Consider the following 11,698-nt stretch of genomic DNA (forward strand, 5'->3'; position numbering starts at 1 on the left):
TGCTTGTTAAATTGCTCTCCCTTTTCAGTCTCGTAGTTAAGTGCAGGACCAAATCTTCCGAGATCTTCAGGGAGGAGGGTCAACAGATAGACTTTTGGCTTGGACTTGTAAAATATATGTTTTTTAAGAAAAAAACTATAGTTGGTGTTGTATAGATGCTGGACTCCGATGAGGCTTTTAATGGGACAGTCCACTTCACTGATGTATGTCTCGTATTGACTATCAATGGATCGAACAAATACTAGAAATCATAGACACCCGAGGTGAACAAAGAGGGCGGTATTTTTTGAAGTACCTCGGTAGCTGCAAACATTGTTACTGGGGTATTCGGGATTGTTTATGGGTTAGTATCTCAATAATGGGAAAAGTAGATACTGTGAGAGTGTTATTTATTAAAGAGACAAAATAATATTGTTTTTATATCTGCTACTATTCAAATCCCTGTTGTGTAATGGTTGGTTTACACTGTATGAGTGCGTAGTGTACGTGTGCCTGGTGTGTAACAGTTCTGGAGATTGTTAACTTGCCAGGTTCATTAGCAAGAAGGAACCAGTGTTTGGTTGTGGGGTCTGTTCTTCACTCAATTGTGGTGTGTATACCACATTACCCCCTTCCAGGCTGAATAACCGTGTTGAGAGTTGAGTTACTTTAGACTGAAGGGACCATGTTAGCTTCTTGGGCATAGCATCGGGCGTTAACATCGTGAACTTTATCGTGTTGTACGTAAGCGTATTGAGCGTTAGCATCTTGAGCATTTGCTTCGGCGTGTAGGTGTGGGCTGCGTAGTGCGGCGTTTGCTAATGTACGTTGCAGTGACGGTGCGTGTCTGATGTGGGGTTTGTGTCTTGTCAATTGGTGTTGTACCAAGTCGATCCCAATAATTTGCAATAGGTTTAGGGCTGTTAAAGGGCTCGGGCGTTTGCCATGTATCGTCTTTTTCTTCGTAGCCTTCCCATCTTACTCTGTACTCGTATTTTCCTTTAGCCAGTTCTCTATGAGCTACTACTGCTCTGACTGTAAAGTATTCTTTGCCAATTTTCTGGACTTCATCTAGTGAGACGAGTTTGTCCTGTGAGATTAGCTTGAGTTGTGAGGGTGTATATTCTCTGGGCATCAGTAGTCCTTGTTCATCCATGAGGACGTAAGAACCTCCCTGCTTCTCTTTGACTACGGTGTAAGGACCTTGGTATGCAGGTTCTAGTTTACCGTGTTGGAGTTCTTTAATCATGACTTGGCTATTAGGAGGGAATTGTATCATCCTGTATTTCTTATCAAACTTGCCCTTTTGTGCATTTGTTACTGTTTTTGCTCTTTCAGCGATTGCGGGAAACACAACGTCTGCCATTGTTTTTATACGCTTTTGTAGCTCATCCTCTGTGAGTGATGGTATTGCTGGATCATCGGCGTAGCTTTTAAATCCGTTCATTGTTCTGGCGAACATAAGGTTGTAAGGAGCCGTTCCATTACGCTTTGTTACTTTGGAATTCATTGCTAGCTGTATGCTAGGTACATAGAGGTCCCAATCTCGGGTCGCTCCTTTTATACATTTCTTAATCGCGTTGGTTGAGGTTTGAACCCAGCGTTCGGCTACACCGTTAGCTCTTGGGTGATAGGGCGTAGCTAATCTGTGATCAAAACCAGATGTTTCAGCTAGTTTTTTCATAAGTGAGTTGACGAACTCTTTGCCATTGTCCGATTGTAAGTATCTAGGGAATCCGAAATTACAGAAGACGTCTATTACAGTGTTGACAACAGTGTCCTGTGCTTTATCAGGTATTGCACGTAGTACACAAAATCTTGTGCAAATGTCTACCATTACTAGTAAGTAGTTATTACTGTTATGTGAGGTCGTGAAAGGACCTGCTAAATCAATAGCCCAATGATCGCATGGTAAATATGCGTGAATTGGTCGTAGAGGGTGATAACCTTTCTTTGCTATGTTATACTTTTGGCATTCTATACAGTCTTGTACAACCTTGACGGCGTCTCTATGTATGTTTGTCCAGTGTATCCCTTCGTTATGAAGTGCGTTTGTCATGGCATCTGCTCCAAAGTGTCCGAAAGCGTGAGCTTTGGCGAGAAGTTCTTCTCCGTCACTGTCTGGTGGTGTTAGCATCTCGTCGTAATTGGTGTTGACTACAGTTTGTTGTCTATTAATGACCGTTTTTTGGCCTGTGAAATTAACTGCGGAGTCATTACCCCCTTCCAGCTCTTTTTCCGTAGGGAAAAGGCGTGGTAGCTGGTCAGGTAAGATGTTGCTTAGACTGGGCAGGTGGAGTACCTCGAATGAATATTCGAGTATGGTATCCAGCCAGTTTATCATCATAGTGTTGGTAATCTTTTGTGTATGTATACACTCACAATCAAAAACGCTTCGACCCCCGCAAAAAATGCCTAAAAAAATCGAAAAAATAAAAATAAAAACATTGTTTTCTCCCAATATTATTAATCAAATCCAACATGCAAGACGCAAATTCATCAGAAAACACCCACGGATCATATGAAAAGGCCGATCCCTATAAATACGGATGCATCATGTACATGCATTTAGCAAATTACGGGGCGACCCAGATTTCATTGGTGGTTGGCATGAGTCTGTCAACTGTCAAGTACATCATTAAGAGAGTGGACGAGACAGGATCGCCCGAGCCAAGAAAAGGGTCCGGACGACCTAGAAAGATTGACGAGAGGACAGAAAGACACCTTGTTCAAATAGTTCGTAAGGACCCCTTTGCCTCATTTTCTAGGCTAAGGGCTTCCTTAAAGAACATGGAGGTATTTGTCTGCAGAAAGACAATAATCAGTTGTCTGAAGCGTTTGGGCTTCGGATCATATATCGCAGCTCACAAGCCAACTTTAACCGAAAGCCACAAGAAAAGAAGGCTGGAATGGGCCCATGAGCATGTGAATTGGACAGATGACCAGTGGAGAGGTGTAGTGTGGTCAGATGAATCACGGTTCACAGTTGAGGGTAATGATGGAGGAGCTAGAGCTATCAGGAAAGTCGGTGAAAGGTTCAAGGAAGAAAATATCATCGAAGGAACCAAGTGGGGGAAGGGTAGTGTGATGATCTGGAGCTGTTTCTGGGCCGGTGGTTTTGGCCCTTTGGTGTTCCTAGATGGTAACGTAAACCAAGACCAATACGTGAACACTTTGGCTCAGAACTTCCTCCCTTGGTTCCAAAATCTTTCGCGGGAACAAAACAGGAGCTTCGTGTTCCAAGAGAACAACGCCAGCTGTCATACTAGGTCGTACTCGAGGTGGTGGAAAGATAGCCATGAGATCCGAGGTTTTGACTACTGGCCCGCTCAAAGCCCGGATCTCAACCCCATCGAGCATCTCTGGTGGGCTCTCCAGAGGCGCATGAGTGACGAGAGGGCCAGTATTAACAATGTTGAAGATCTGAAGGTTGTAATGCAACGAGAGTGGCGAAGGATAGGTCTCGAACTTTCGTCAACTTTGGCCGGAAGCATGCAGCATCGATGCCAGGCTGTAATTGAGGCCAAAGGAGGTCATACAAAATATTGATCTTTTATTTTTTTCTATATTTCAATAATAAACATATATATAATCTTTTATTTGAAGTTTGAATGCTTTAGCTTTTATTACTGAGGAGCAGTTGCATGTTGAATACATGCCATGATTTCTCTCATGCATTTTTTGGGCTCAGAGGTCGAAACGTTTTTGATTGTGACTGTATATGTGAGGGCTTTGTGATCGGTGTATAGAGTGAACGGATTTCCCCAAAGATATTTGTGGAACTTATTCAATGCATATATTACCGCGAGTAGCTCACGTTTTATAGTGGAATAGTTTCGTTCGCTTTTAGACAATGCGCGAGCCATGAAACCGATGTGTCGCGTTTCTCCATTGATGACTTGATATAGGACAGCACCTATTCTTACGTTTGACGCATCTGTGGCCACACTAAAAGGGTACTTTAGGTTTGGGTAGCACAGGATAGGCAGTTTGAGTAGGATGTCTTTTAGATTTGTGAAGCTGTTATAATGCTCGTTGGTCCAGAGAGGTGTAAAATCACCCTCGTTACGAAGTCGATCAAGAGGTGCGGTGAGCTGGGAGACATTAGGTATATGTTCCCTGAAGTAATTTATAACACCAAGGAACCGTTGTATATCTTTTCCGGTGTTAGGCGTAGGCCATGCTTGCATGTTACTGGCCTTTCTTGTATCCAGTGAGATGCCTTTATCTGACACACAAAAGCCTAGTAAGAAGACTGCTCTTTGTGAGAAATGACATTTCTTTGGATTTAAGATGAGATTAACACTAGTAAGTTGTTCTATTGCTGTTTTAACATGTTTTGTGTGTTCCTCCATGTTACGAGAGAATACCACAATATCGTCTACGAATGTGGTTACAAAAGGCATATCTTTGAAAGCAATGTTCATAACCCGCTGGAATTTAGATGAGATGGGTTTAAGTCCAAAAGGGCAGCCGCGGAACATGTACTGCCTTCCTTTGAAGGTGAATGTTGTTTTAGGTCTGTCTGGCTTGTATACCTCAAATCGATGGAAAGCACTTGTAAGGTCTAGGGTAGTGAAAACAACCGCATCTTTAAGTGTGTGAAATACGTCTCTTATAAGAGGTAAAGGATATCTGTCGTCTTTTAAAAGTTTGTTGATATGTCTGGGGTCTAGACAGGGTCTTCTGTCTGTGTAATTACCAAACATGTCTTTTTTCGGTGCTAGTGTAATAGGACTATTCCATTCCGTATCATTGGATGCCACCTCTATCGTACCATCTGCTAGCCAAGTGTTTACAGTCTCTTGGATTCTAGGCTCATATACTACCGGTAAAGGGTATTGTCTTCTGTAGGAAGTTACGCCTTCTGGTGTGTCGATATGGATGATAGATTCTGGTATAGTGCAAAATGATGTTTTAGGAATAAGTTTGTTGGATCTGATAGATTGTTCTATAGCTTCCGTAAACTGTTTTTGCTCCTCAGATGTGCCAGCAGGAGATTTATTAGGTTCTGGCACATCATCTGGAGTGTTTTCTCTCAATGAATCGCTTTTTTGATCGTCCCAAGTAGTTGCTAAGTTTGTAATTGCCATGCCCAGTCTGGGCATTAAGTCTGTGCCAATGCTCATCTGTGTGCCTAAGGCTAAACTCATTACTACGAAGTTGTGATTCAGTTTACGACTCATATAAGATAATGAAAGGTTCTCAACAGTGCCTAAATGTTCCACTGAGCTATTCTCTGACGCTAAATAAATGCGCTGCTTTTTTGAACTACATTTAGTAATAGGTAGAGAGAGAGAGGAGACAAGGTCTGGAGAAATGAAAGAAGCGTTTGCTCCGGAGTCCACCAGTGCCCACACCCGGCTACTCTGAACAATTATAGGAACATAGAGTGAGCTGTCGTCATGTGGCGGTGCAGTGAGGTTGAGAAGGGGAAGGTGATGACCTTGTGCCTGTGATGTTGCAGTGAGGCTGCGCAGGGGAAGGTGTTTACCTTGTGCCTGTGTATTATAGTGGTGTAGGTGAGGGTGACTACCCTGTTCCTGTATATTGAGGTGTGCGCATTCCACCTCAATCCCACTGTTACCTGCATTCTCATTGTTCCATACCTCCTCACTGTTGACTATTCTTGTGTTGCGGTTTGCAAATACCAACTTTTTAGCCTTTGTAGACTGATATTCTGAGTTGGTGTGTTCCTTGTGGCAAGGTGCACAGGAGTTACCATGAATGTTTTTGAGAAGCAAGTCTGTTTTGTTGCTGGAACTAAACGAATCGTGAATAGATTTGGTGCCGTTTCTGTCTTCACACAACTTATACATAACCTGTTTCTCTAGAATTTTGTTGTCCTGGGTAGTGCCCATGTTCTTGAGGGAGACTTCTGAGTTATCAAAGTGGGTGTCGTCCGTGGGAGTTTTGATGAGCGATTCCCTGATGATGGAGATGTTGACAATGGTATCTTCAGTCTCGCAGGTGTTTTCAATAGAAACGTTTTTAATGCGAGCGTAGCTCATAGAAACGTTGTTGATGGAAATAGTATTAAGGAAGATATTGTTGCTGGAAGCGTCGTTGCTGGAAACGTTGCTGGAAACGTTGTTGATAGAAACATTGTTGATGGAAGTGTAGGCGAATGCCTTTGTGATGTCGGCTTTGACAATTGAATCTTTGTAGTTGGAAGTAGCAGAGATGATGATTTTCACCGGGGTGGTATTAACGAGGGAAGCTTTTGAGCTGGAACCATGTGCGATAGGTGTGTTGGTCGATGTATTGGTTATTTTCTTGAGGAAAATACAATTCACAGTAAACAATGAGGTATTCGGGATTGTTTATGGGTTAGTATCTCAATAATGGGAAAAGTAGATACTGTGAGAGTGTTATTTATTAAAGAGACAAAATAATATTGTTTATATCTGCTACTATTAAAATCCCTGTAATTAAAATCCCTGTTGTGTAATGGTTGGTTTACACTGTATGAGTGTGTAGTGTACGTGTGTCTGGTGTGTAACAGTTCCGGAGATTGTTAAGTTGCCAGGTTCATTAGCAAGAAGGAACCAGTGTTTGGTTGTGGGGTCTATCTTTCACTCAATTGTGGTGTGTATATCACAATCAGTACGTACTGTTGATTATTAATACAAAAACACAGTAACAAAAAATTGATGAGCAAATTACAAGCCGATATTTATTAAGATAAACGTTCACTCGGCATTGAGACTTATATTTTTACTGTTATCAACTAATTCATCAGAAGTTCATGGTGAAAAAACCAAAAAAAAATACAAAGTGATGTCGATAGCATGAAAACTAAAAACTAAAAAATAAAAATAATAAATTTTGTGGCCTAGTCACCTTAAAGGTTTGATACTTGCCAAAAAAGTGCGAAAACCTTGCTCTGAATTGTAAGTAGTGTACCTATTATGCTATATATAAACTTAGAGATTGTAGAGCTTATAATTTTTAGAATATAATGTTAAAGCTATTAAGAGTTATAACTGAGGTATACAAATAATATTTTAAAAGGGAACAATAGGTAATGTGAGAGGGTTGTTTATTCAAGAAAGAAGATCATAGCTGTTTATATAGACATTTGGTTCCCTAATTTAATATCTCCATTGGTTAATGGTTGGTTATCACTGAAGCAGTGTGAAGTGTACGAGTGTCTGGCATGTGTTACGTTCCTGAGATGTGACCCTGCCAGATTCATTAGCAACTGTAGTATCCGTTCTGGATTATGGAGCTTGTTTTCCACTCAATTATGCTGTGTATACTGCATTTATTCTTTCCAAGATATTATTTTAAAAAGAAATACTAATTATATTGTTACAGGCAGTAAAACAAATTTACATAGTTTCAATAACAATCTAATACATCAATAAAAAGGCTATGGATGAGTTTTTTCTTTCTTTCTTATTTGTCTTTTTTTAACTTAATTGAGAGATTCTACCCCAAGATAAAAGACGATTTTTAAAGACGATCTTTTGATATTGACAGTATTTGATCTCCTTGAATTGTAAAAGCTTGTTTGCAAGTTATTTTCCGACTCTATTAGAGGTGAATCATACATTTTATTTTATTGTTCAAGTACTGGTTTAATGTAAAATAGGTATGAGAAGAGAAAGGTGTTAGGTCCCATTGCTTCTACTAGGTATATTTAATATGTTGCTATTCCCAAATTCTACTGGATTTTTCACAGAACAGTGCTAGTTTTTTTGAATCTATTTTCAAAAAGAAAATAATAGTAAGGCTTCGAATTAATCAACTAACAAACAAATAATAAATAAATTCAAAAATAATTTTTTTGTTACTTCTCTTGATAATTATTAAGTTTTATTAAATATTTATTATTATTTGAGTTTATAAACCACTATTATCTTTTATGGGTACTGATAAAAGTAGCTTACTGGATTTTCAGTATTCAATTAAATATAATTTATTACTTGTGTGATCTGAATAGTGATATATATATATATATATATTAAGGTGCACATCATTATATAGTTTGTGTAAAGAAGATATTTGTGTTATCTTTACAAGTGATTTAGGATCGATCATTGTATTCAAAAAATAAATAAAGCAAGTTGTCGCTTTTCTTTAATTTCTTGTTCTTTTTTATTTGCTAGAGCTAAAAACATTGAATGCACTAGATTATTAGAGCAATTTAAGACTTATTATTAAATAGTTGAACAGACATTAATTTTAAATATTTCTTTTATTCAATTGAGTAGGCTACTTTGGCAAAAAAAAATATGCTCAAAAGATTTATTAAATATTACTTTATTACTACTGATTATAATAAATAAAAACAAAGCAGTGAAAATCATATTATTATATTTTTTGCTCTTATTAAACTATTAACTAACCTTTTACATTATATACAAGACAAAAAAATTAAATTTATATAGTTATTTATTTATTTATTTTTTATTTATTTTTAAGAAAAAAAAAACATATATATTCATATATCAAAGTGCAATATTATATATGAAATCCAATTATTTAATTTTCACTTGCCGACATTTTTTTTGCTACTTTTGCTACTTTATTTGTAGCATTTAAAAAGTAGACAGTTTAGTACGATTTTTTTCTAAAGTAAGATTCTAATTACGCAGTGAGAAAAATTTGTTTTTTTGATTATACGACATTAGGAGAAACAATATATTGAAACACCGCCGCATTTTTTTTTGTGGAGGGATTTTTCTAGCCTCACAAAATTGCTACGCTCCTAGGTGTTTTTGAGCACTAAAAAATTCTTAAAACAGCTGAGATCCAAAAATGCCCTGCAATCTACAAAAAAGATTGGGCATTTGAAATTTAAATTAATTATTTTATTTTATTTTATTTTGTTTTTGCTTTTTTTTACAACTTTTCAATTAATCTTTAATTTTTTATTATTATTTGATAATAAATAATCGACCCTCTTATTCTAACTATAACTTTATTTAAATATTATACTACATTGGAATTAAGATATATGTAATTGATTTTGGGCTGGTATCTCAATATTAAAAAAAAAGTTTATACTTTAAGAGTGTTATTTTTTTAAAAAGATAAAATACTAATATTTAATCTGATACTATTAAAATCTATTTTAATTCAAATTCATGCTATATAATGAGTAGCTTATTTTATATAAGTCTGTAGTATACATGTGCCTGATGTGTAATAGTTTTGAGAATTATTAATTTATTAAATTAATTAGCAAGAAAGAACTAATGCTTAGTTATTGAGTCTGTTCTTTAAAAGTTTGCTATTTTATAATTTTTAGTATTGAACAATAAAAGTTATTCTTAACATTAAAATTTAATACTTATATATTCATTAACAATTAACAAATAGTATAAAAAACAAAACAAAAACAAAAACAACCATAAAATTTAAAAGCCAAAAACATCATATAACTTACAAAACCTTACAAACAAATACTTTAATTTTCTCTTTTCCTATTCAATCAGAGACCTTTAATAAAATTCTGAGCTTTTTCCTGGCTCCATACAAAAAAATAGTATGAATACAATACAGATATCAATAAATAAAGACCTTTATTTTTTTTTAACTATTCAAATTACCTTCTTTTAGTAATTTCACCTCCGATGTGCTACGACTGGTATTCAAAAATCTACATAAGGACACACAAAATCTACCTAGGGCCACACAAAATCTACCTACTAGACAGAATCTATGCATATGGCAAAATTTGCTTACACAAATCTACTTGGACACACATAAATTTATTTGGGCACACACATACATACTTCACTTAAAATTAATTCTAGATCTAAATAAATAATAAGTAACAAAAAATAAAAAATATTTTTTTGTAATTAAAAGCAGTACGTATACAGACTACAATAGTTCTTTTTTGTTTCTATAAATATATTAAGATAAATAAGATATATGGGCAGAGGAATACTGAGTCGATTTGATTGAAGTGAAAGCTATAAAAAGAATGAGAGTATAATGTAATAGTGATTTTATTTAAAAAGACTAAAAAAGTTTTGACAGTAGAGTATTTGTGTTGTGTAAAGAGTGCAAGATAGTGAGATAGACGGAAGCCGTGTATAAGAAATAGCTTTCTTTGTATACTATAAGCTTTAAAATTATGGAGTTTACTTACTGAATATTTTCTATCATTATTATTATTATAGCTTTGAGCATCACGATGTGACACGATGAAGATTACCATGGTGAGACTTTGTATTGTGCGATGCCTGTATGCTCTAGAACAGGTTATTTAGAAATATACCAAAAGTTGGAAGCTTTGAAGATTATGTCTAATGGTATGGGGTCAATTGTCATTGAAGAAGGTCTTGGAAGTATAAGCATATAAATATTATGTGTATAAGAGTTGAAAGCCAGTTCTGGGAATGGTGGTGTATCCCACTCCAGGTATAAAATAATATAGTTTATTGCTTTCGAGTACTGAAGTTTTATTGTATGGCTACTATTCTGATTTGGATTTTACTGTAGTAATAAAGTAAAGAAATAATATTGTTGTTAGTGATAATTTGGATAGCGTTGTGAAGCTGGTGTTGCTAGGCGTAATAAAAAAAAAGAGAATATTGTAGTTATCAGTGTTGTGGGGAGAAAATAAAGCAAAATATAATATAGACGAAAGAATTCGTGAGAACTTGTGTAGGTTGTTTATTTCAAAAGAAAAGTAAAGAAATATAAAATTCGATTGTCTTTCTACACGGAACTATCTACTGATATTTATATGTTTTTCTAATTTGTAATTCAGTGTGTGCTTAAGTAATCTTTATCACGATGAGTCATATTCCAGGAGTATTGTTCTTCTGGAAAGATCCGGAAAGACCAATTGATATGATACTTCTCCAGTCAGATCAGTCCAAGAGTTTTGGTAAAGAAGAGCATTTATGCTATTGGTAATATTTTAGTATTCCGACCCAGATACTCGGGTAATGTTTCATAATATTAGATAGTTGTAGTTGTAGTCTCTCAATTAAGTATTTGTATAATAAAAGAAATATGTAGATGAAATATAATGATGCCATATATATAATGTATATGTATTTGTATATCCCATGTCATGGTGATAATAAAAAATAATCAATTATGTGTATGATGATCTGTGTATTAGATAATATCATAAAGGGAGATCCGTTTGACTGGAATAGCTGAGGATATTATTTTATCCTTCAGTCTTACTCTCAGATTCAGCAGTAATCAATACTCATTCACAACAATCAGTATCGATTCTGGTAGTTTTGTAGTCGATAGAGACATGGGGATTTGACTGAAGGTTTATTTTTTTGTTCGACTGTATATATACAGTGAACAGCCGTCAAAAAGATACAATAAAGAGTATTTTGTTTCTTTAAAAAAAAAGAGTGCGCCTTCTTTTTATATTGTATCGATTTCTGCCTACTTTGGGTTGCAATATTATATGAATGACGATTCTCAAAAGAAATGAAGATTCTCGAAATTGATGCAGGGATGGGGGGAATGTAGAAAGAGGATTCAAGCCATTGTTAAAATGGACTTTTTTTTATTTTGGTTATGGTACAGTAAAGGTTATTTTAATACACGGTCCTCTCTGAACGATTGTGAGTGAACACTGGACGGTCTTTAAACCTCTGTATAGATAACATTATCCCTGCCAATGGACCCTGAGGAAATCGGGATTAATTTTGAGTTAGTATCCCAATATTAGGAAAAGTACATACTTTGATAGAGTTATTTATTAAAGAGATAAAATAGCACTATT

At 35.8% G+C, this 11,698-nt stretch overlaps 2 protein-coding genes across 2 annotated transcripts; one reads left to right on the plus strand and one right to left on the minus strand.

Annotated features, from left to right (window-relative positions):
- Positions 1–648: 648 nt before the first annotated feature.
- Positions 649–1,345, minus strand: PHYBLDRAFT_162043 (hypothetical protein; the record flags this gene model as incomplete). Its single annotated transcript, XM_018434552.1, has 3 exons — positions 649–797; positions 865–1,069; positions 1,232–1,345. 3 exons carry the CDS (start codon positions 1,343–1,345, stop codon positions 649–651), a joined length of 468 nt encoding a protein of 155 aa, XP_018299471.1.
- A 1,115-nt stretch (positions 1,346–2,460) lies between these two features.
- PHYBLDRAFT_71352 (Homeodomain-like DNA binding domain-containing transcription factor) lies at positions 2,461–3,367 on the plus strand (the record flags this gene model as incomplete). The annotated part of the gene is made up of 3 exons (XM_018442452.1): positions 2,461–2,719; positions 2,966–3,121; positions 3,207–3,367. 3 exons carry the CDS (start codon positions 2,461–2,463, stop codon positions 3,365–3,367), a joined length of 576 nt encoding a protein of 191 aa, XP_018299472.1.
- Between the last annotated feature and the right edge of the window lie 8,331 nt (positions 3,368–11,698).

Source organism: Phycomyces blakesleeanus, assembly GCF_001638985.1.
Source record: "Phycomyces blakesleeanus NRRL 1555(-) unplaced genomic scaffold PHYBLscaffold_1, whole genome shotgun sequence".
NCBI lineage: Eukaryota > Fungi > Mucoromycota > Mucoromycetes > Mucorales > Phycomycetaceae > Phycomyces > Phycomyces blakesleeanus.